Here is a 20,302-nt window from a genome sequence, read left to right as displayed (position 1 = left end):
ATAAAAGCAGTGATACCCCAGTGAATTAAAATTCATTTATCGTTTACTAAAACTCATTAACTAAATGCCCAGAGAGTTAATTCTTTCCTCACTAGCCAAAACTGTAAGACTTCTCTATTTTACCTGGTTATGTCAGATAACTTGTCTAATAACAATATTAATGTCATGGACACAACAACAAAAAATTCTATACGGTACTGTTAATTTTTTCATAAGTTCTACTCATAATCCTATAACAAAACATTTTTTTAATAAGTTCTACTTATATCTCTCAGAGAAAATGTAAATCAAAAGGGGCAACCTGTAGAGGATTCTAAGTTTGACATTCCCTGATTTTATGTAGAACCACAGAGAGTGACAATGCTGGCTAATCAAGAAATTTACTCTAGTACTATATGCAAAGAATGCTCATCTACTAAATTCAATCTTTGCTTAAAATAAAACAAAAATGAAAACAATTCACTCTACCAGCAAAATAATTGGAGTGAGCACAAAACTGAGCATTTCACAGAATTCTTAACAAAAGAACTGTTGACTCAAAGTACAATTAACACATAATGAACAGCTTTTCACATTCAATTATCTTGCTTAAGAAATAAAACTCTCTACTTCAACTACTATTACACCATAGACTTGAGCGAACAAGAAACCATCCATGGGCATATTTTGGTTCAACAACAATATCACTATACAGGAAACTGTACGTATATTTCTTAATGAGTATGGAATCTACATCTTACTGACACAAAACCAATTCAAATAAAAACAGTAACCTTATGTTAACTTTCGAAACACTTCAGGCTGTACATACAAACCCAAGTCTGAGTGAAACCTAAAACCTTCAGACCTCCTTAACTAATATTCATGAAAAAACTTATGAAATACCTCACATTAAATGCAAATAAATCACAGCAGTTTACGTAATTAGATTTAGTTAAGCAGGTCTCAAGGAAGCACATCTATCTGAGAATCAGAAGGGATATCAATATGATGGAACGACATCTGGGTCAAGCGTTGGCAACTCCATAAACAGCTCCCAGTAAGGCCCCAGAATGCGTATGCTCAACTAAAGCGTAAAACCATGTGCTCAGTTAGAACCTTGTTTTTTATTTTTTTTCTCTCTTGGTATTATGCTTACTTTTCTACAATACTTCAACACATTACGGCGTTAAAGTACAACACAAAACATGATGATTGTCATCTGGTTACTGAAACACTAAATTTAAATTAAAATAACTAAAATATACGAGCATTTACAATTATAATGGCGATTACTTCAAAACATAATGGTGGCAATGTAACTAAAACTGATTAAAATAACTCAATATAAATGACTTATTACTGCAAAATAAAAATATTGACTCAGGCAAAGTATGTGACAATATAAACTACAAACTGAAGTTATATTTGAATGTTAGTTATGGTTACTTTTCCACAATTCACTTTTTGTTGCCATTAGTGCACAAAACAAGGGTTAGTTTTTAATGCTATGTTAATACAAGGTTCTAACGTTTCACCCATCATGGGCAGTCATAAGCCCTCTGCATGCACGGCTCAACCACGACAAGCAAAGTGCAAAACAGTATCAAGCTTGCGTCCGCTCAGTTAATGGGACAGTTGACAGCATACAAAGAGGACTTATGTGGGTCTATAACCTTGTCCAAATATAAGCAATTATTCAGAGGTGCCAGTGCTATAGGAAACCTGGGTTCTGTGCTTCTGAGAGAGAAGCAGCAACTTAATGGTGACAGGTAAGCCAGTACAGAAATTCTAGGCATAAAGATTATTAATTGTTGTCCGTATTCATAAGGCACCTTAAATCATTAAGCTCACGTAACAAAGGGGATTTGGATGCGATATTTAGGCTGTTATTGCAGCAAACAAAATCTGACCACTGCAGGTACAAGCTTAATTTAACCCCACAATCAGTGACAATATTTGCTATTCCGTAGTGATGAATAAAAACAAGAATGAACACAACATGCACTACTCATCTATAAACCTCGAGACCTAACTGTGTCCACATACAACCTCCCAAAAGGACTTTCACTTAAGGAAACCTAAAGTAAACCTTATACACTGTCATCCACTCAAATTGTTGCTAAAAAGGAAACTGCCATACCTAGCTTTTTATTACTTGATCATTTGAGTTGTGAATAAAAAAAAAATTAGGAACCAACACAACATACATTAAACCGCAAAAATATACAAGCTAACTTTACTCAAAAGAGTGGAAAGGTTACGTAGAATAAAGATAAAATACAAAAAGGGCAGTCAAAACCATTGCCATTTACATGAAAAAAAATAAAAAGATCTTTGATAAAACTTCCACTTTCTCAAGCACCACCTCAAACTCGACCATCCCGAAGTGTTAGTACAACTGCGGTTTCGTGGAATGTCAAACTGTACCAAATTCATGGCGGAAAATGCGAAACCTTTAATGGATGGAACTAAAATCAAGCATAATTTAAATAACTCTCCATCCAACGAAGGTACAATTTGAGATTCCACAATTCATAGTTAATTTTTTCTCATTTTTGGGGGGGAGGAAGTTGCACTGTGAAGCAGCAATCATGAACAGCCACAACTATAAAAAAATGTAAAAATTTTTCCCAGGAGTAAATTATATTTCTTAAAATGCCATATAAAAAAATAAAATTTTGACTTAAATGTTGTATCAAAAGGCAAGAAACGTCAATAAATCAAGCAAAACCTTCCAGTAATTTATTTCAGAATTTAAACAGGCTAAACCACTGATGGAAGACTTATGAAAAATTTCTTATAAGCTTCCCTAAAATCATCTCCCATTCTGCAAGAAAAAAATTAATAAATAAAATAAAAACTGGTGACTGGCCATTCATATTTGCTGCAGATATAGCAGAGAAATTGTTCCACAGAAAATTACCAATTGAAGACAAAACCTAAGCATAAGTTGTGAAAGAAACCATAGCCCCTTTCTAACATCCGATACTCTCAAATATTCTTATAAGTTTTTTTTCAGTGTGAGGCTCAAAACCCAGTGCATCCAGTGAGAGCTTAAGTTTCTGGATTCCAGTCTTAAATGAAGTGATACTACCAATTTGCAAGTTATCATATGCACAATCCCTCACTCAAACAATAGATGTTTATGTCAAGTCTATCAAGTTTCATTATATGTAAGTCCATGAAATTAGACCAACTTACGTGACTTCATTCAAACATAAAGGTTAAGTTAATGTTCTGAGGTTAATACAAAGTACTACTGCTGAAATAAAATCTATAAATTACTATTACTGAAATATAAATAATACAGTCTTTGTTTCAGACCAGCTGTAAGTTTTTACAAGTTACCCATATCTATCTTGTGCAAGCTGGATAAATTCCCTACTATTAAATACATTACACTAGCCCTTAATAAATTATCATTCAATAAATGACAGCAAATATTTGTTAACATATGTAAAACATTGAAAATAGCACCACTGCTTGTGTCACCGTCAATATTTATGTCACAGGTTTGCCTATGGAAACACATGGACCATTCTATTACAATATTTAGATTTTTTACAAGCAGAAAAAATAAATATCAGGGTGTCACTTGAGAATTTTTTCTGTAATCTTCGAATATTAACATTTTACATGAGGCAAGGATAGAAAGTTAAGCTCTCACCCACAATAGAAAAGAAATGATGATACTTGAGAGTTAGACTTGAAAGACTTTAACCCAAGATATAAATCGGCTCAGTTAACTTCTTGTAAAACTGTTAGATGTAAACATAAAATGTTAATGACAGCACATTATAACTCAACAGGTGGTGAGATCCTACCATACTCAAAGGACAAAGTAAGTGGAGTTATTAGTAAAACTTCTATTAGTTATCACAAAATTTGTTAGCAGGAAAGAAATTCCACTTGTGATTAGAGAGAATAGGTTAGCCCACAAGTATATGACATGAAGCATAAGAAATATCCTGCAAAGTGGAATTCTTTCAGAACAAAACCTTTCAAGTCAGTTAAGGTTATGCTAGACCTTCATCCACATACATAAGTAGTAAAGCAGCCAGTAAAGAATCTCACATACTTTTATCACAAAATTTATAGAATAATAAACTACTAAAACTGACGATAATTTACACTACTAAATTTAATTATAAAAATATGACTGCAGATTTAACTAAGTACATAAGGATCAAATTGTTGTATGAAAATAAATGTAGAGCTTTTATATTTCTAAATAAACAAGGTGATAAATTGAATAATTAATTTACTTCAATATTTCACCGAGTTAAGTTTTTAGTCATAGATCAATTCCCCTAATAACTGCAGTACAGTACACTCTATTTCCAAAGTGATTGTTAAATCAACATAAAATCAAAATTACTTTTCATTTTAAGAATGATCACAGCAAGGATAATGCATGGCTGTATGTGAGACTCTTGCAAGTAAGTGATTGAGCTCTTCATTGCAAGACACTTACCTTACAGGCTCTGGTGTTTTCCTGTGCATTGGGGAAGTGTGAGTGAGTGAGGTAGTGGCAGCAGGGGGGGCCCCTTGGCTACTGCCAACCCCTCCCCAGGCCTCTCGCTGACCTGTACTTAGGTTAGGCAGGTGCCCGGGCGTGGGCCAACTGCTGGCCATCTCCCGCACGGACCCGCCCGTCCCCGTCACGTCCCCAGACATGAGTGTTGTACTGCTGTTTCCTGAGCTGGATGATGAATGATGACTACTGCTACTACTACTATGAACATCCCGACTCTGAGAATCCCGACTACTCGACACGTTATTATAAAAATTACTATGACTGGAGCGTGGAGGTAAAACCTGGGTGTATGGATTAGAATACTGGCTATAGGCCTGTGAGTAAGGCTTAGGGGAGTAATTGAAAGGGGAAAATGTCTGTTGCGACGAAAATGGAACAGCGTATTGATGATGTGGCATCGAAGTAGGTGGGAAAGGTAAGGGGACCACATGACTAACACCAGGATATGATAGAGGGGGCACAGATGAAGGGGGCATTGATCTCTGGAGGGGGGAGGCAGAGTATGCTCTAGATGGGGCAGGAGAAAGGGGAGGCCCCGATCGAGACGGCGAAGCAGATACGGCACGAGTCAGACTGGGAGAGGCTGGAAGCTGAGGCTGACTAACCACGCCACTTTCACCATTGCTGCTGCTGCTGCTGCTGCAGGCGCTACTGGTAGTGCTGCTGTTGCTGCCACTACAACTTCTTATAGGTGAAGACCCATTGCCATTTGTATGCTGTTGCTGTAGCTTCTTTTTTGGTTGCTGCTCTGGCTGATTGGAATCTTCAGTACTTTTTCCTTGTTGCTGTTCTTGATGTATCTGTGGTGGTTGCTGTTGCTGTTGTGAGGGTTGGCTGTTGACACGATCATGGCTGTGGGCCTCGGGAGTGCGACTCCTCCTCCTTGGTGCCACAGGGGGAGGTGGTGGTATACATTCACTCCCCCCACCACCACCTCCGCTATTATTGGGGGCACTTGGAGGCTTACTGTTTGAGCGAGAAGCTCGGGGGAGCAAAGGAGACGAAAATATACTTACTCTCTGTGGCGAGTTCCGAACTTTGGACTCTATAACTTGACAGACTTCTGCAATATCAATAAAAAATTGAAAATTACTCGTTGCAATTACTCGTTTCCAGATCACCACAATATAGGGTCTTGGCCCTGCAGTTAAGTTAAACTCCTTCACCCTTAGTAATATTAATAATTTTAATAATAATAATGATGATGATTGATGATGGCAGAAATCAACGAACAACCACATTCCAGTTGATAACCGGAGAAAAAGACCCATGCTATCATCCTAGGTGTCTGTGCAGTTTCTGAGGACACAATAAGAATGATAGCAGGAAGTATCATAAACTAACAGCAACACTGTGTAAATAATACATGTGTGTATAAATTAGAAACACAAACTTCACTAAGAGGTCTTTTTCTCTTAACAATTATAAAGATGATAGATCATAATAGTTATTATAATAGTGCAGTTTCGCAATGCATGGGCAGACCCCAGCTGTCCATTAAATTGAGGAGCCACTAATATATTGAAACACTCAAGGTCTGTTACTAATGTAACCAACTTCATAAGGCTGAAAAAAAAAGTTACAAGAATTAATGAGGTATAGTACACATTAAATTAGACCTTTGTCCAATCAGGACAATATACAATGCAATAAGGAATTAAATGATACGTTGGAGAATTTACAAAAAGAGCAGTTACTGGGAGCCCCGAAGATTCTATACACACACATATACCATACATATATTACTGTATACTGACAAATACTATGACAAAGGAACTTAATAGGCATAGTATACAGTATTTTAACTGTTCCAACACCGACAGCTTGGAAACACTTATTACCTTACCTGAAATGCCAGTGCAAATCACTTCTACCATCCTAAAAAAAGATGCACTTACAAATTACAAAAATTGAATAAAAATGCTACTGAAAAATGTAAAAAATACTATCACTATGTTAGTCATCCCCCCAAAAAATTCTACGTGGTCTTGGTAGTAACAATCTTTTACGATTCACTGATATTAATGAAAATCAAAGCTACACTGAAACCTAGATTTTTCTATAAACAGTAACTAGAACTTTGTCTCAACACGAATATTCTCAACTTCTTGCTGGACTAATCTTGATATTATGTATATTAACAATAATAACAACAACAATATTAATAATAATGATAATAATAATAATAATAATAATAATAATAATAATAATAATAAAAATAATAATAAAAATAAAATAAATTTTTAAAAATTTCAAAAGATCATTTTACAATTTCCATTTCCTTGCTACCTAAAACTCAGAACAACTCACATATGCAGAACTGGAACTTTTCTTTTCATTTGAAAGCAATATTACAATTTCTTGCCTTTTGGATAAGCTCAAATGTAATTCTGATAAAAAACAAGGTCAGCAGACCCAAATTATGATGGGAGAAACTGGGATAAAAGGGAAGAGAGTGAATACCAAAAACAATAAAACATAGTTATGCAAAGTATAAAGAAAATTATACATAATTTTACTACTTACTAGAATCACTTGGGACATTCAATTTCTGAGCTCACAGAGCAGCTCGAGGTCGTCTTGTACAAATCTTACTCATTAAGAAACTTAATATGAAAGCTTATCCAAAAACACAGGCATATAGTATACTGACTTTTACTCTGCTGTTAGTCATTATCCATGAATGACCACTATCAATAACAAAATGAAAATACACATATTATATATTCTTAAAATGACAAAACTTTTAATCTTTGTTATCTTTCATAGTTAACACTCCTGAGGTCTTAACAGGAAGTCATGACTTTTAAAAATAAAAAAAATGGTTTATATGAGCATGGAAAAGAATTATTCAATCAGTTCTATCTTTTTCCAATTGAAAAATATCGCCTTAAATGCATAAAGAGCCAACAGTAACTGGGGAACCCAGTATTTTCTGCAAAAAATTATGATAAAAATCTGTTGTGTTTCTTATACATAACATTGGTCTTATAGAGACCTAATGATGGTCAAACAGTGTTAAAATTCATACAAGTAACAAAAATTTTAAGCGTTAAACACAATTTAATTTTCTACTAGTTTGAATTTACTCAAGATTATGCAAAAATACATATGAGGTAGAAATACGTAAAATACCTTTTATATGCAGTTATACTTTCTTTTTCCTAGAATTCACAGTGAACTAAAATCTATTACTTATAAAGCAAATGACACTTTACCTGCGAACCATGCTGACACATCTACTTTCTCCTTTTCATACTTCTTAATAAAGGGATAATCTAGAAGTTTCTTGTACTTTGGGCGATTCCGGTATTCCTTAATAAGGCTGTGATGTGGGCGAAAAAAAAGAAGAAAAAAAATTGGTACCAGGTACAAAATATTGAGAACAACACTACATTAAAAAATATTTTTTTTCACATAAAAACTCATTAGTTTCACCTATAGTAGCAGCAACCTTCTCCATAAACTGCCTAGAAGAGAAAGAGGTTCCTCAGCATTTCTGCTTGTTACGACTGGTCATTCTCAGAACAAGCCCAAAATAAGATGAGACTCAAGAGGTCAGGAAACCAGACCTCCTGTGGCCAAAGACGCAATGAGGGGTCACCACAGTTGCATTGCAGAATTACTGCAACTTGACTGGCACTTATGAGACCAGGGGACCACGTAAGCATGTCCAAATGCTGTTGGATCAGGGAGTAGCAAGCTATATGTAGTTTGGAAGCTGAATGTTTCCGATAGTCACAAACATGCTAACCTCTGGCATGGCCCGGAGTTTCTTTGACTTACTACATACCTCGTACAAACAGATTCTGATGAAATGTTAAGTCCAGATTTTTGGGTGAACAAAATCAATCATGTAAATCAGATATGATGAGTGTGACCAGTTTTCACCACTAGAGGCGGGCGCAGATGCATACAAGAAGTTAAAAGGGAGCTCTTAAACTTCTGGGACGAGTCAGGAGACAGGTGCTTTTGCAGATTAAACTAACAAAGTACATAATGGATTTAAAAAAAAAAAACTACTACTGTATGTTACATGATAAGAACCACGTCTCATAAGCAAGAAAGCTTGTGTCAGAATTAAAATAAAAAATATATTCAAAGTTGGATGAATAACCACCCTAGTAAAATTAAAGAAATAACACTAGTAACATTATCTCTATTAATTAGTTTAACCAGACCGCCGAGCCAATTCCAGGATTTCTAAAAATTACGCATTCTTAAACAATGGCCTAAAATTGATGTGAAAAGGACTAGGATATAGGACAGGTAGGCAGAATGAGAGGGGGCTGATGGAGTACTCTGCAGCATGTAAGAACTGCCAAAATAACTCAACAAAGATACACAGTTGTTGGAGTGTTCAGCATTTTGACTCAGTGGTCTGTTTAAAGTACTTATGAGAGCTATTCAAAGACCGTAACTAAAGAGTACAAATAAATCCATACTATTCCATGGAAAAAAAAAAATGTTTTACAGACCCTCAATTCAAATAAAACAGAATGCAAAATGGAATAGCTTTTATTCCCATGAACATTACCAAATGAAAATATGTAAATGAAAAAAGTTGAGACACATCTGAACTTGTTTTGGATATCCAACTGCCCAAAAAAGTCGGCAACTGAAAAGACTCATAAACGGGGATTCAATTGGAAACTCTTCATATTACAGGCATCCACTTACCAATCTTTTACAAATTCACAGAATTCACGACTAAAGTTCCCAGTCTCTGGAAGTGACGGGGGATCATCTTGTAGAACCTTGGTCAGCACCTAAAAAAAAATACAGGTTAGATTCACACCAATAAGTCGTATTCATTGTACAAACCCAAATAAACTTCCACTTATTTCAGTTGTAAATAAAATTTCTTTATTTTGTTGAGGGTTTTCGATTTATCGAGTTGATGGAACACCTGTGTTACTATATGGCAGTTAGGTTGACACAAAAATACACTAGTTATTTAATAAAACTCAGGGCGAGCTATGACAGTCCACATTCATGGATTCAAATTCCTTAGCTTGAGAATGCATCTAATTACACTTTCCTTCCTTTATAATTTTGTCACTTTTTTTTTAGTGGGCAATCATCTGGCATGTATCATCTTTCTTAATATTTGACTTTATCATTATCTTCTCAATGTACTGTGGGTTTCTTTTCATATACCACACTATTCCCTGCAATGTTAATAATCAATAAAATGCTTTTTATTTTATAAAGTGACACCATAAAAATAATAACTTAATTCAGTCTATTTTTTATCCATTTAGCAAATCAATATATCAAAATCATGAATTCCTCCCATTCATAAATAAATAAAAATTTTTTTTAGATAATTTAGAAATAAAGCTTACCACTGGAGATGAGCCTTTCAGCAATCAAAAGTGGAGAGTGAGTTGGAATGTTTGGACAACGAGATGCAAGAAAGAAGGTGGAAATGTAGGGAAAGTAACAGGCCAAAAAGTGGGAGCACCTCGGGATTGAAGGGATGCTGTGGACAACTTTAGTAAAGCCTAAAGCGCACCATGAGGTGCACTAATGATACTAAACCCTATAGGCTATATTACCTAACTGTCCTTTTTTTTTTTTTCTTAAATAAATCTTAAATTAGTAGGCCAAGAATTATTTAGTTATTCCGGGGAATAGAAATGTACAAAGCAAACTGCACATAGTAGTATTTTCTCTTTTAGGAAACTACATAACTAAAGAAGTACTCGCCAAACTAAAAGCCAAACTTACCTCGAAGTCGTTACGACAGTCTTTGTAAGGAAACTGGCCGGTTGCTAGTTCTACTAACGTAATACCTAGACTCCAAACATCAGCACGTATATCATAGTCTGGCTTTGTGGGGTCGGGCGGATCAATCCGCTCGGGCTGTGGAGAAAAAAGTGCCATCTCAAAAACCTGCTTCAAATTTCACCAATTATTCCATATCAAAATATTCTTGCCAGCCCTCTAAGAAGCTACAAGACCACTTGATAATGATATTACTTGACATTTCTGTACATTACCAATATATTTTCCAGAGTACTACTTTCATCATCTTAAATCATTAAATGAAGGAGCCAAATATGCACCCATGTCTCTATTACAAACAAAATTAATTAGAAGCAGTATGCTTCTCTGAGAAAGTTTTATTTACTGTTTACTTTTGAACCTTCTAACAAACATATAGCCTTGGTGCCACACTAGCTTCCATCATCAAACAAGGAACTCCCTGGGAGGGATCTAATCAACTTACCGCCATATACGCCGCACAGCCAGCGCTTCTTGTCTTAGCCTTAGAATCGACTAGTCTCCCTGAGATCCCAAAGTCACACAGTTTAATATTACCATGCTTATCTAAGAGGATGTTGGAAGGCTTGACGTCACGATGTATGACACCATGATTCTCTTTGAGGTAATGTAGTGCTTTTAAAGTCTGAAAGGAAAGTACTAGATGTCAACTTATTTCCAGCTAATCATAGCAATCTTTCTTAGCTAGTGCTCGGTGTGCTCATGAATGAAAGTTAATGCGATGATTATTACTTTGTACTAACTGATGATGCTTAATATTATTCTCATTTAAACTTTAGTGCTTAATCTGTAATATTAAAATATTACTTAAAGCTACTATCAAGGCCATAAAGATACAGTACCACAGATGACACAAAACAGCTGACATCACAAAAAGAAAGATCTTAATTATATAAAGAGTAAATGAACCACTTAAGAAGAACAGAACGTAATTTGAAACCATACAAATTACTCAAAAAAACACCATTCAACTTAACCCAATATAGTGAAGTATAGTCACCAATGCACCAATCAACTTCAATTCACAGACTACAAGCAAACCAAAAACGAGACCTACCGCTACTGAAATCTTTCCGAGAATTCTTTCAGGAATGGGCTGTTTGTATCGTTTTGTGAGCTTATCTAAACACGTGGCCATGAGTTCCATGCATATCCATACATCAGAATCTGTGATGAAGCAACCTAGGCACTGCACGATGTACGGACAATCATGACTCTTAAGGACCACCTCCAGGTCAAAAAACACTCTTTTGGTTTCTTCCATGTTACCCGATCTTCTCATTTGCTAAAAGAGGGATGCAAGAGAGTACATGAAATATAAATAAAAAGGCAGCATTGTGTTATGTAGACTTATTTGCTATAAAATACTAACAGTAACGACAGACCCTCAATCACTTACTAAGCACAAGTAATCCTATCATTTGCTATGGACAAAAAAATATGCAGCAGAAATTAATGCACAACAGTCTGCTAAATGGATTCATCTTCCAATATATAGTAGTTTCTCTATAACCTATAAGACTCAGAGGTCTGGAAAAACTAAGCCCTATTAATAAATAATCTCTATAACCTAGCTTTATCTGTAAAAACTACAAAAAGCCTACATACCAAGATTTTCAAAATAAAATGAGCAGCTTGTCACTATCTAGCAATATCTAATACAGCGTTATGTCCAAATGGCAGGAATCCGCTGTTTACCTAGTACATCTCTTTCAAACACTGAAATACTTCTACTAAAGACAAGTATCAATTGTATAAAAGGATTTAGCTTAGGTTTCAACATAGTATATTCCTAAGTGTGCTACAATTACAGGTCGTCCCAGGTTATCGGCGGACCCAGTTAATGGCGATTGTCTAGCAGTATAAAATTGGCAATTTATGGCACCATAATGGGGGCCAAGATTCGGTTATCCGCGCCATAAGGTGCCGCTAATAGACAGATAATAGAGTTATCATTTATCTATATCTTCTTAGCAACGTTTGCATTTCCTTCTCTTCATACTTATAGACACTGTGAAAAACAGCTAGGCTAATGGCTTCTTAGCCTGTTCCACCTGAATTAATGCCCATTATAAATAAGACCTACACTCAAATCATTCTTGGAATTAGAAAGGTCTTCAAATTATAAAGTAAAACTTGAACATATGTTGAGATACTTACTTTTACTGCTATTTCTTTCTTAGACAATTTGTGAAGCATTTTAACGACATTACCCGACGTACCATTCCCTAACTCTGATATGTACTCCATATCTTCTTTAGAACTTTTGTATCTCTGAAATAGAAAGTTTCACCGTTGAGTAATGGTCTCTTACCAATACAGCATAAATTTTCACAATCAAAAGGATTAATAACATGGACATCATTCAATTAATAATATCCTTAAGACAGTAATCATTATCTGATTAAAAAAACAAATACGTATGTACAGGGTATATATAACTTTCTACAGTTCCAATACTCATCCTGAACTGACAGACATTTATGACTTTATGCGAAGCCCGAATGTTATTAACAAAGCACACAATATCCCCTAATTTATGTAATATAAAAACAGTCATGCTTACCTTATTCTCAATAAAAAGGGTACCATTTTTCCTAGATATTTCTTTAACATGTGCATCTAAATCTGGAAGTTCCGACTGTTGTTTTTGTTCGAAAAAGAAAGGTTCTATTTTAGGTCGTTCTCTTTGTCGTCCTGATATTGTGTTCGGTCTACCCTGAAGCCTCCCATCTCCAATTGGCACTGAAATAAATTAAAAATTAGCATCATCTTAAGAATTTGGGAAAAACTCAAGCACATAACTTGAAATCTGGACAAAAATATAAAAGCCACAATGTCTAATGATGTTTATTATATTGCATTGTACAGGGTGCTGCAACCTAACTTCCTTTTTCCAAAAGGCAATAAAACAAGATGTATAAACCAGAAAAGTTTTAATTTTGTTTCATAATGACAGTACATATTTAAAGTTTTGTTTCACACAGTTTTGAAAATCATATGAGGTAGGTGACGTCCCCCATTGTCCATACACTGCATAAACCGATTTCTGGTGTTTGCCATGATCCTCACCAGCGTATCAGTGGGTATATTGGCAATTTCTTCTCGGATGTTGGCCTTCAAGTCTGGTAGGCTTCTCGATTTGTTCCCTTGTGATTTTTATTTGTGGAGATATTTGAAATCCCGTGTTTATGTCAACCGCCCGAGAAGCCTACCAGACTTGAAGGCAAACATCCGAGAAGAAATTGCCAATATACCCGCTGATACGCTGGTGAGGGTCATGGCAAACACCAGAAATCAGTTTATGCAGTGTATGGACAATGGGGGACGTCACCTACCTGATATGATTTTCAAAACTGTGTGAAACATAACTTTAAATATGTACTATCATTATGAAACAAAATTAAAACCTTTCTGATTTATACATCTTGTTTTATTGCCTTTTGGAAAAAGGAAGTTATGTTGCCGCACCCTGTATATAAGCTTGCTTTCGTCTTGAATATAACCCTCTCCAGATGATACAGTCTACACCTCAAGAAGACACATTACAAAATTTTAGAAGTACAGTAATACCCCAACCTTACGCGAGGTTAGGTTCTAGACCCCCTTGCGCAAGAAGTTTCTCTTAAGTTTTGAACGGTCTCTAAAATTGCTAATGAATGCTTACTTCTAGAGTTTGAACACTAAATATGACCCTAATCATGCTCACTAAGTATTAGGTTAACTTTTAAATGAAATTAAATTTATTGTAATTTTATTTAAAAGTTAGTTTAATATATTAGTTAAAAAGAAATAAATGATTGGCATAAAAATAGTTACAGTAACCACTACGTACATACATATCCACTTTTGTACGTATACTAATGTTACCCCTAATTCATGGGATGCCATTTTCTTTTTCTGTCAAGAGTAAGTTTTCTTTGCGTCACTAGGTAAGCTTCATAAGTCAGTCATAACGAAGTCACACAATTCAATAAAATAAAGAAGACATGTATGTACATAAGTAATGTTTACAGAGGTCAAAGGTAAAATTAACTCTATTTAAAATCATATATACTACACTCTGTTTTTTTCCATCTGTCCATCCGCCAGTGGTGTTTGCGCATGGTAACACTGCGTCCCAGGCTTTAAATAATATCCTATTTCGAATATTAACGGTGTAATTCGCATACAGTAAATTATTAAAACACATTTCAGTTGGAAATGTACACCAAGATATCCTTTATATACCTAAAACTTACACATAGCGTAACTATTTAAAGCCCGGGACGCAGTGTTACCATGCGTGACCACCACAGGTGGATGGACAGATGGAAAAAAAACAGAGTATAGTGTGAGAGCTAACCATGAACAAGAGAGAATTATGTGCGTCATTCGAGGTAAAACTCTGGAGGGGTATCATCTTCAAAAAGTGCGAATGGGATCACATCTTCTGAAAGTACATTAACTGTATGCGCTGTAATTACGTAACGTAGTACATACAGATTGTACCAGCACTTTTTTCCCGAGGTCAAGAAAATGTTATTGTTATAATACAATTAAGTTTGTTCATACTTACCTGGCAGATATATATATAGCTGTATTCTCCGAAGTCCGACAGAATTTCAAAATTTGCGGCACACAGTGGGCGGCCAGGTGGTAGTACCCATTCCCGCCGCTGGGAGGCGGATATCAGGAACTATTCCCATTTTCTATTCATATTTTATCAGTGCCACTGTCTCCTGAGGGGAGGTGGGTGGGCACTTTAATTATATATATCTGCCAGGTAAGTATGAACAAACTTAATTGTATTATAACAATAACATTTTGTTCATGAAACTTACCTGACAGATATATATATAGCTGAATCCCACCTCGGATGGTGGGGAAAGACAGAATAGGATTTTTGGGAAACTAAAATTAAGTCGATGATACATCTTGGTTCCTCACTTGTTAGCATAGCCGACTTCGTGATTACTGTCACCAAAGTCTGCTTCTGCGTTACTAGAGTTGCCAGCGAGGTAGAGACCTGTAATGCTGGTGCGCTCTAGATGATCTGTCAACGGGGGCGTGACCACAATGTGACTAGACCATATGACCATACTTCTGAGGGCAACGAAGCTAAAAACCACCACCTGACCTAACCTATCAAAGTTAGTTCCATAACTTCTAGGGTAAAAAGAAAAGGGAACGCCGCCAATCAAGCGACCAACCCTTCGAAAGTTAAAAGCAACACCCTATCCCTTTTCTATAGGATGGAGGATTCGTGTTGCTTGCTGCCCCTAATAATATATCTACGGATATGTATGGTGGCCTAGCGACTTACAGATCTCAAATGTCGTCTTCACATCCCTCGTCGGAGTGTGAAGCGAACAACAGAGTTGCTTCGCTAAAGCGTGGCACTCAGGATGTTACTGAGTGTCATGCTCTGTTGAAATGCTTCCAAGGCCGCGCCCTCACCTCTTGAGCATTCATATTAAGAAAAAATCTCAAATCTTTATGCAAAACATAACGAATGAGACTTCTTAAAAGAACTCCTTGACTATAATGCCAGGGTGTTCTTGGACATGAACTAGTCTGGTCTTTTATGGAACACCGCAGATTGTCCGTTGACCTCGACTTTCTATAGTTTTATCAAGATAAAACTTGAGAGACCCGACAGGGCACAGGACTCTCTAATGCCCTTGCCCAATAATTTGTGCCATACCCTTGGTCTCCAAGCCTTCGGGTCAAGGGTTAGACAGGTTTTCGTTCTTATCAAGAACGGAAGGCTTAGAGGACAGACTGCATATGTCCCTTTAAAGCTAAAAACCTCTGATGATGGCTAAAACCTCACTAACCCTCTTTGCCGTGGTATGAGCGGTTAGAATGTTAGCCTTTCTTGGTCACGTGTATTAAGTTTGCAGAAAGGATAGGTTCGAAATGCTTTTTGCATCAGAAACTCAGACTACGTCTAAGTTCCATGCCGGAACCTGCGATCCAGGAGAATTTCAAGATCTCCCCAGACCTCAAAGATCGTGAAGCTTTGTTGTTTGACAGAACCGAATCTCTGAGCCTAGAGGCCGTCAACACATACATATTCTACAATAGTTAGGACTTCTATCTTATCTCATACTTCATACGGAAAGATAGAACCATAAAGAAATTCACAGAGGTCGAGTTGGAGGAACAGTCATTCCCTTCACTATCTCCAGAAACGGCCCGCACCGATTGAACACTGAAAATAGGCAGCACTGCCTTTGCCTTGGCCAAGAGACTGCCATAATCTTGAAGATCTTATCGCTTCTCGATAGTCTGAACGCCTTCAGACTCCGAGAGGAGAGATATTAGATACTTCACTAAGTGACGATGTTAGATTACACCGATTCTCTCGGGAAGGGTCTTTGACAATTCTCATGAATACCTGACCTCTGTGAATCCAACCTCTTAGAGGCCAACATGTGGCGACTAAAGCTAATCCTCTAGGATCATGAATAAGGGAACAACTTAAGAGGAAGCTCCTTCGTCTTCAAATATTACGAAAAAACTTAATGAAAGGACGCCCTCAGTCTCTCCTCACTTTCGACATACTTCTAAGTGAGGATTACTCAGACGTCAGTAGTTGTTGCCTTCGATCGAGAAGACCCGCACGGACGTGCACTAGTTTAACGAACCTCTTGAGGATCGTTACGTTCCGTGCCCAAGCCCATAACTAATTCTCTCTTCTTGAGCTATGAGAGAGCTGAGAAATTATCCGAGATGATTTGGGCCACTCGATCCAAACTCATCCTTCGAGGAACTGGAGAGCCGACCAATTTGGCTTCCAATTCTTTCAGACAATGTGCCAGAACATCTGTTCCTCTGTTCGGATGTCTGGCACCCTCTCGCTATCACCCGAGGTGATCCTCAAGGCGTTGAGAGAAAATTAGAATTATTACAAGATCTTTGATGTTATTCCAATTTCTTCGTGAGGAAAAATTGTAGAGGTCTGAATTGCTGTTTATTCAGGGAAAACAAGCTTCTCCAGCGAGGAAATGGTCCCCAGCAAAACTCATCCATTCCCTCACTCAGCCTGCTTCCTTCCCTAAATAAGGCTGCGCTTTGCATAAGCAGGAGAGCATTATTATAGTGCTATGCCGCGGTAGATTCGTACAGAATTCTGTTACCGTGCGGTGAAACCCGCACCGAACAAGTATAAGAGATATCTTGTTGAAATTTCTAAGTAAACGGAAGGCATGTTCATTCATGATTACTAGAATTTCCTCAACCCGAGGCAAAATCCAATGATTGTAGGGCAGAGAGACGCAACCAACCGCGCATGACACCGAGCTAGCCGGTACTGCGTAGATCACAGTAACAGCAGCCTTGTTCATCGTCTCGCACTATCTGCCTGAGTTGCCAGCTACTCCTTTTACGAAGGATAGGTATGAAATTATCGAGCAAACAAAAGGAAAACTCTCAAGCAGGCATATTTAAACGAAACAAAATTCGCTAAATACAGAATCTGAGTTTGGTGTTTGTCGTAACAATACCTGAATAGTTATTCTTACTCCGAAAACTCTTGGAAGGTTGAAGGGAGTGTCAAATAAATACATTAGAACAACAGTTCTTTCGGCTTCTATCCGCAGAGGTAAATACGATATGCGTATATGACTTTGACCCATGCGTTAGCAAAATGACGCAAAAGTAAACTACGTAAGTATTGTAGTAATTTGAACATCGAATTCTCTACTACATCTTTCCTCGACGAGGAAGAGAGAAAGAAAGGAAAAAGACTGTCCACGTTCTAATGAATGAGACTTTTTAAAAGAACTCCTTGACTCTTTTCCAAGACTCTTTGCCAAGAAAAGGGAGTAATATTCGAATAGAGATCATCAAGAGAGAACCGAGGATCGAAAAGGACCGTTCAATGTTCTTATGATATTGGACATAAGACTTCCTGGATCTAGTCTACAAGTCTTTTTCCTACTCCCCGGATGAGCCTCTGAAAATGAATGAGAGCTCTTCCGAAAATTTGTTAATGAGTTTATCCGCTTAAACGATAAAAACGTTAAAATCTATGTCAATGAGAACTACCCCATTTATGAGGGGTCCCCCACTTAAATGACAAAACGTTTAGTATCTTGACAATGGGGAAAACGTCTTACTGACAAAACTATTAGCACTTTGCTAATAGGGAAAACCCTTTAACATGACCGAAAGTCACCCAGGAATCCGAGTATATAGTCTTCCCGATTCTCAGAGAAATCGATGAAGAGGAAAGAGGGATCGAAGAAAAAATTTGGGTATGTCTCTCCGCTAACTCCGAATCCTTTTTAAAAATTTCTGTAAAGGAATGTCCTGTGGAGAGTCCTGAAAAACCTCCTCTTGACGAGCGTTTATAAAGCGTCAAGCGTCCTAAGAAACGTCCTGAACAGCAAATAAAACGCCTTCTACAAGTCTTTTCTCTCGCAAAGCGTCCTGCCGAGCTTCCACCGAAGACGTCCTGGCGAATGTGCACACAAAAGCGTCCTCATAAGCGTCCTGCCAAGCGTCCTGGAAAGCGTCCTCAAAAAACGTCCTGCGTAGCTAAGAGCGTGTCTGAGCAGAGAACACCAAGTCTTCTGAATGACGTTTCAGAGAGGAACTCGTTGAGCGCCCTGATGCATGCAAGTCCCGCCACGAGGCGTCCCTGGCGAGCGACCTTGCCAACATCTCAATGTTATGACGAACCGCGTTTTGCGTATGACGTTGAATATTTTCAAGGGACGTCCTCATGCGAGTCTCCATGGAGAGCCGCACGCTGCTCCTGAAGTGTGTGAACACTAAAGGAAGACGTATGGCTTTTCGTCTTCAAGACGGGCCTTAAAGACCTTCATACCTTTTTACAAAGACAGTGGCCGCCTGTGCGACAAATTGCGTCTAAGTAATGCAAAAGAACATCTCCAGAAACGCACTCAGCAAGGAACGCCGAGCGTCCGAAAGACACCCTCGCAAGGTGGTGCTTGCCGAGCGTCCTGGAGAATGTCTCTACTTATAGGACGTCGAGCACCTCCAAAAGCTAGCTCACGTCTAAATTGCCCTTCTTATGCCGAACCAGAGACATAAGTTGTTTGACTGTGCAAAGCAGCTTCTTGGCCGGACTTCAAACTTATCAGCTTGCTTTTTCGAAGTAAAGCGAACGTTACATAACGTATACGGAGCGCCATGAGGAGAGGAGACGAAAACTGAGTTGCTCCTCCAAAAGGTGGAATCAAGAATGTCCTTGATTACCAAATTCTTTTGGAATGCTAGCGAGGTTGAAACAGCTTCTAACTTCATGAGCGTTCACTCGCCAGGAGGCTCAGAAATCACTCTTCTGCAAAGAATTTGAACTGAAGCCTCCTTAATAATGTGATAACATGATGTAGAAATGAGCGTTCACTCGCCAGGAGGCTCAAATCACTGCTTCTGGCAAGATGAATGAAGCCTCCTTAATATGTTCCCTTAGGAAAAGAGCCAGTGCATTCTTCGAAAAGGGTAAATGTGGTCTCTTTACTCTTCATCCTCTCGTGACGAGAGAGAGGACATGAAGCTCTCTTCTCTAAAGCTTCTTTAGGGGGCGCGAGTCCTTCCGAGAGCCCCAACCCCTGTGTGGGGAGGATGCCTCGGAGGACGAGAAACAATCCTTCAAGATTCGTGCACGTGCTCGATCTTCGGCAGCCTGGGAAGCGACAACAGACCTGCCGAAAGGAAGCCAGATCAGCATGAAAAACCCGTAAAACCCACCCTCCTTCGGCTTTTGACATGCCCTCTCCCTGGTTTTCTGGAGTCCGACAGAGGTCTAGGCCTAGAGGCGTTATGGGGCCGATCTGACGTTCCCTCCTAACGAGAGAGAGGACATGAAGCCGTCCTCTTCTCTAAAGCTTCTTAGAGGGCGCGAGTCCTTCCGAGAGCTCCAACCTTGCGCGGGGAGGACGCCTCGGAGGACGAGAAGCAATCCTTCAAGATTCGTGCACGTGCACGATCTTTAGCAGCCTGGGAAGCGTCAACAGGTTCTGCCGAAGGGACGCCAGA

The 20,302-nt window shown here is 37.9% G+C and overlaps 1 protein-coding gene across 5 annotated transcripts in view; it reads right to left on the bottom strand.

The window, feature by feature from the left end:
- The window catches only part of LOC135214322 (dual specificity mitogen-activated protein kinase kinase 7-like), an 83,444-nt gene that overhangs the window by 39,449 nt on the left and 23,693 nt on the right, over positions 1-20,302 (bottom strand). For all 5 annotated transcript variants that reach the window (XR_010314323.1, XM_064248513.1, XM_064248512.1 and 2 more), the window contains exons 2-9: positions 12,876-13,054; positions 12,470-12,583; positions 11,367-11,594; positions 10,755-10,934; positions 10,253-10,387; positions 9,200-9,288; positions 7,738-7,844; positions 4,457-5,582 (exon numbers count right to left, since the gene is read on the bottom strand). Coding sequence is in view for 4 of the 5 variants with exons in the window: in XM_064248513.1 (XP_064104583.1) it covers positions 4,457-5,582; positions 7,738-7,844; positions 9,200-9,288; positions 10,253-10,387; positions 10,755-10,934; positions 11,367-11,594; positions 12,470-12,583; positions 12,876-13,054 (2,158 nt within the window). In the remaining variant the exon portion in view is untranslated. The remainder of the gene's footprint in view (positions 1-4,456; positions 5,583-7,737; positions 7,845-9,199; positions 9,289-10,252; positions 10,388-10,754; positions 10,935-11,366; positions 11,595-12,469; positions 12,584-12,875; positions 13,055-20,302) is intronic.

Source organism: Macrobrachium nipponense, chromosome 45, assembly GCF_015104395.2.
Source record: "Macrobrachium nipponense isolate FS-2020 chromosome 45, ASM1510439v2, whole genome shotgun sequence".
NCBI lineage: Eukaryota > Metazoa > Arthropoda > Malacostraca > Decapoda > Palaemonidae > Macrobrachium > Macrobrachium nipponense.
Note: the sequence above shows the minus strand (reverse complement) of the source record. Positions and strands in the feature narration are given on the sequence as shown.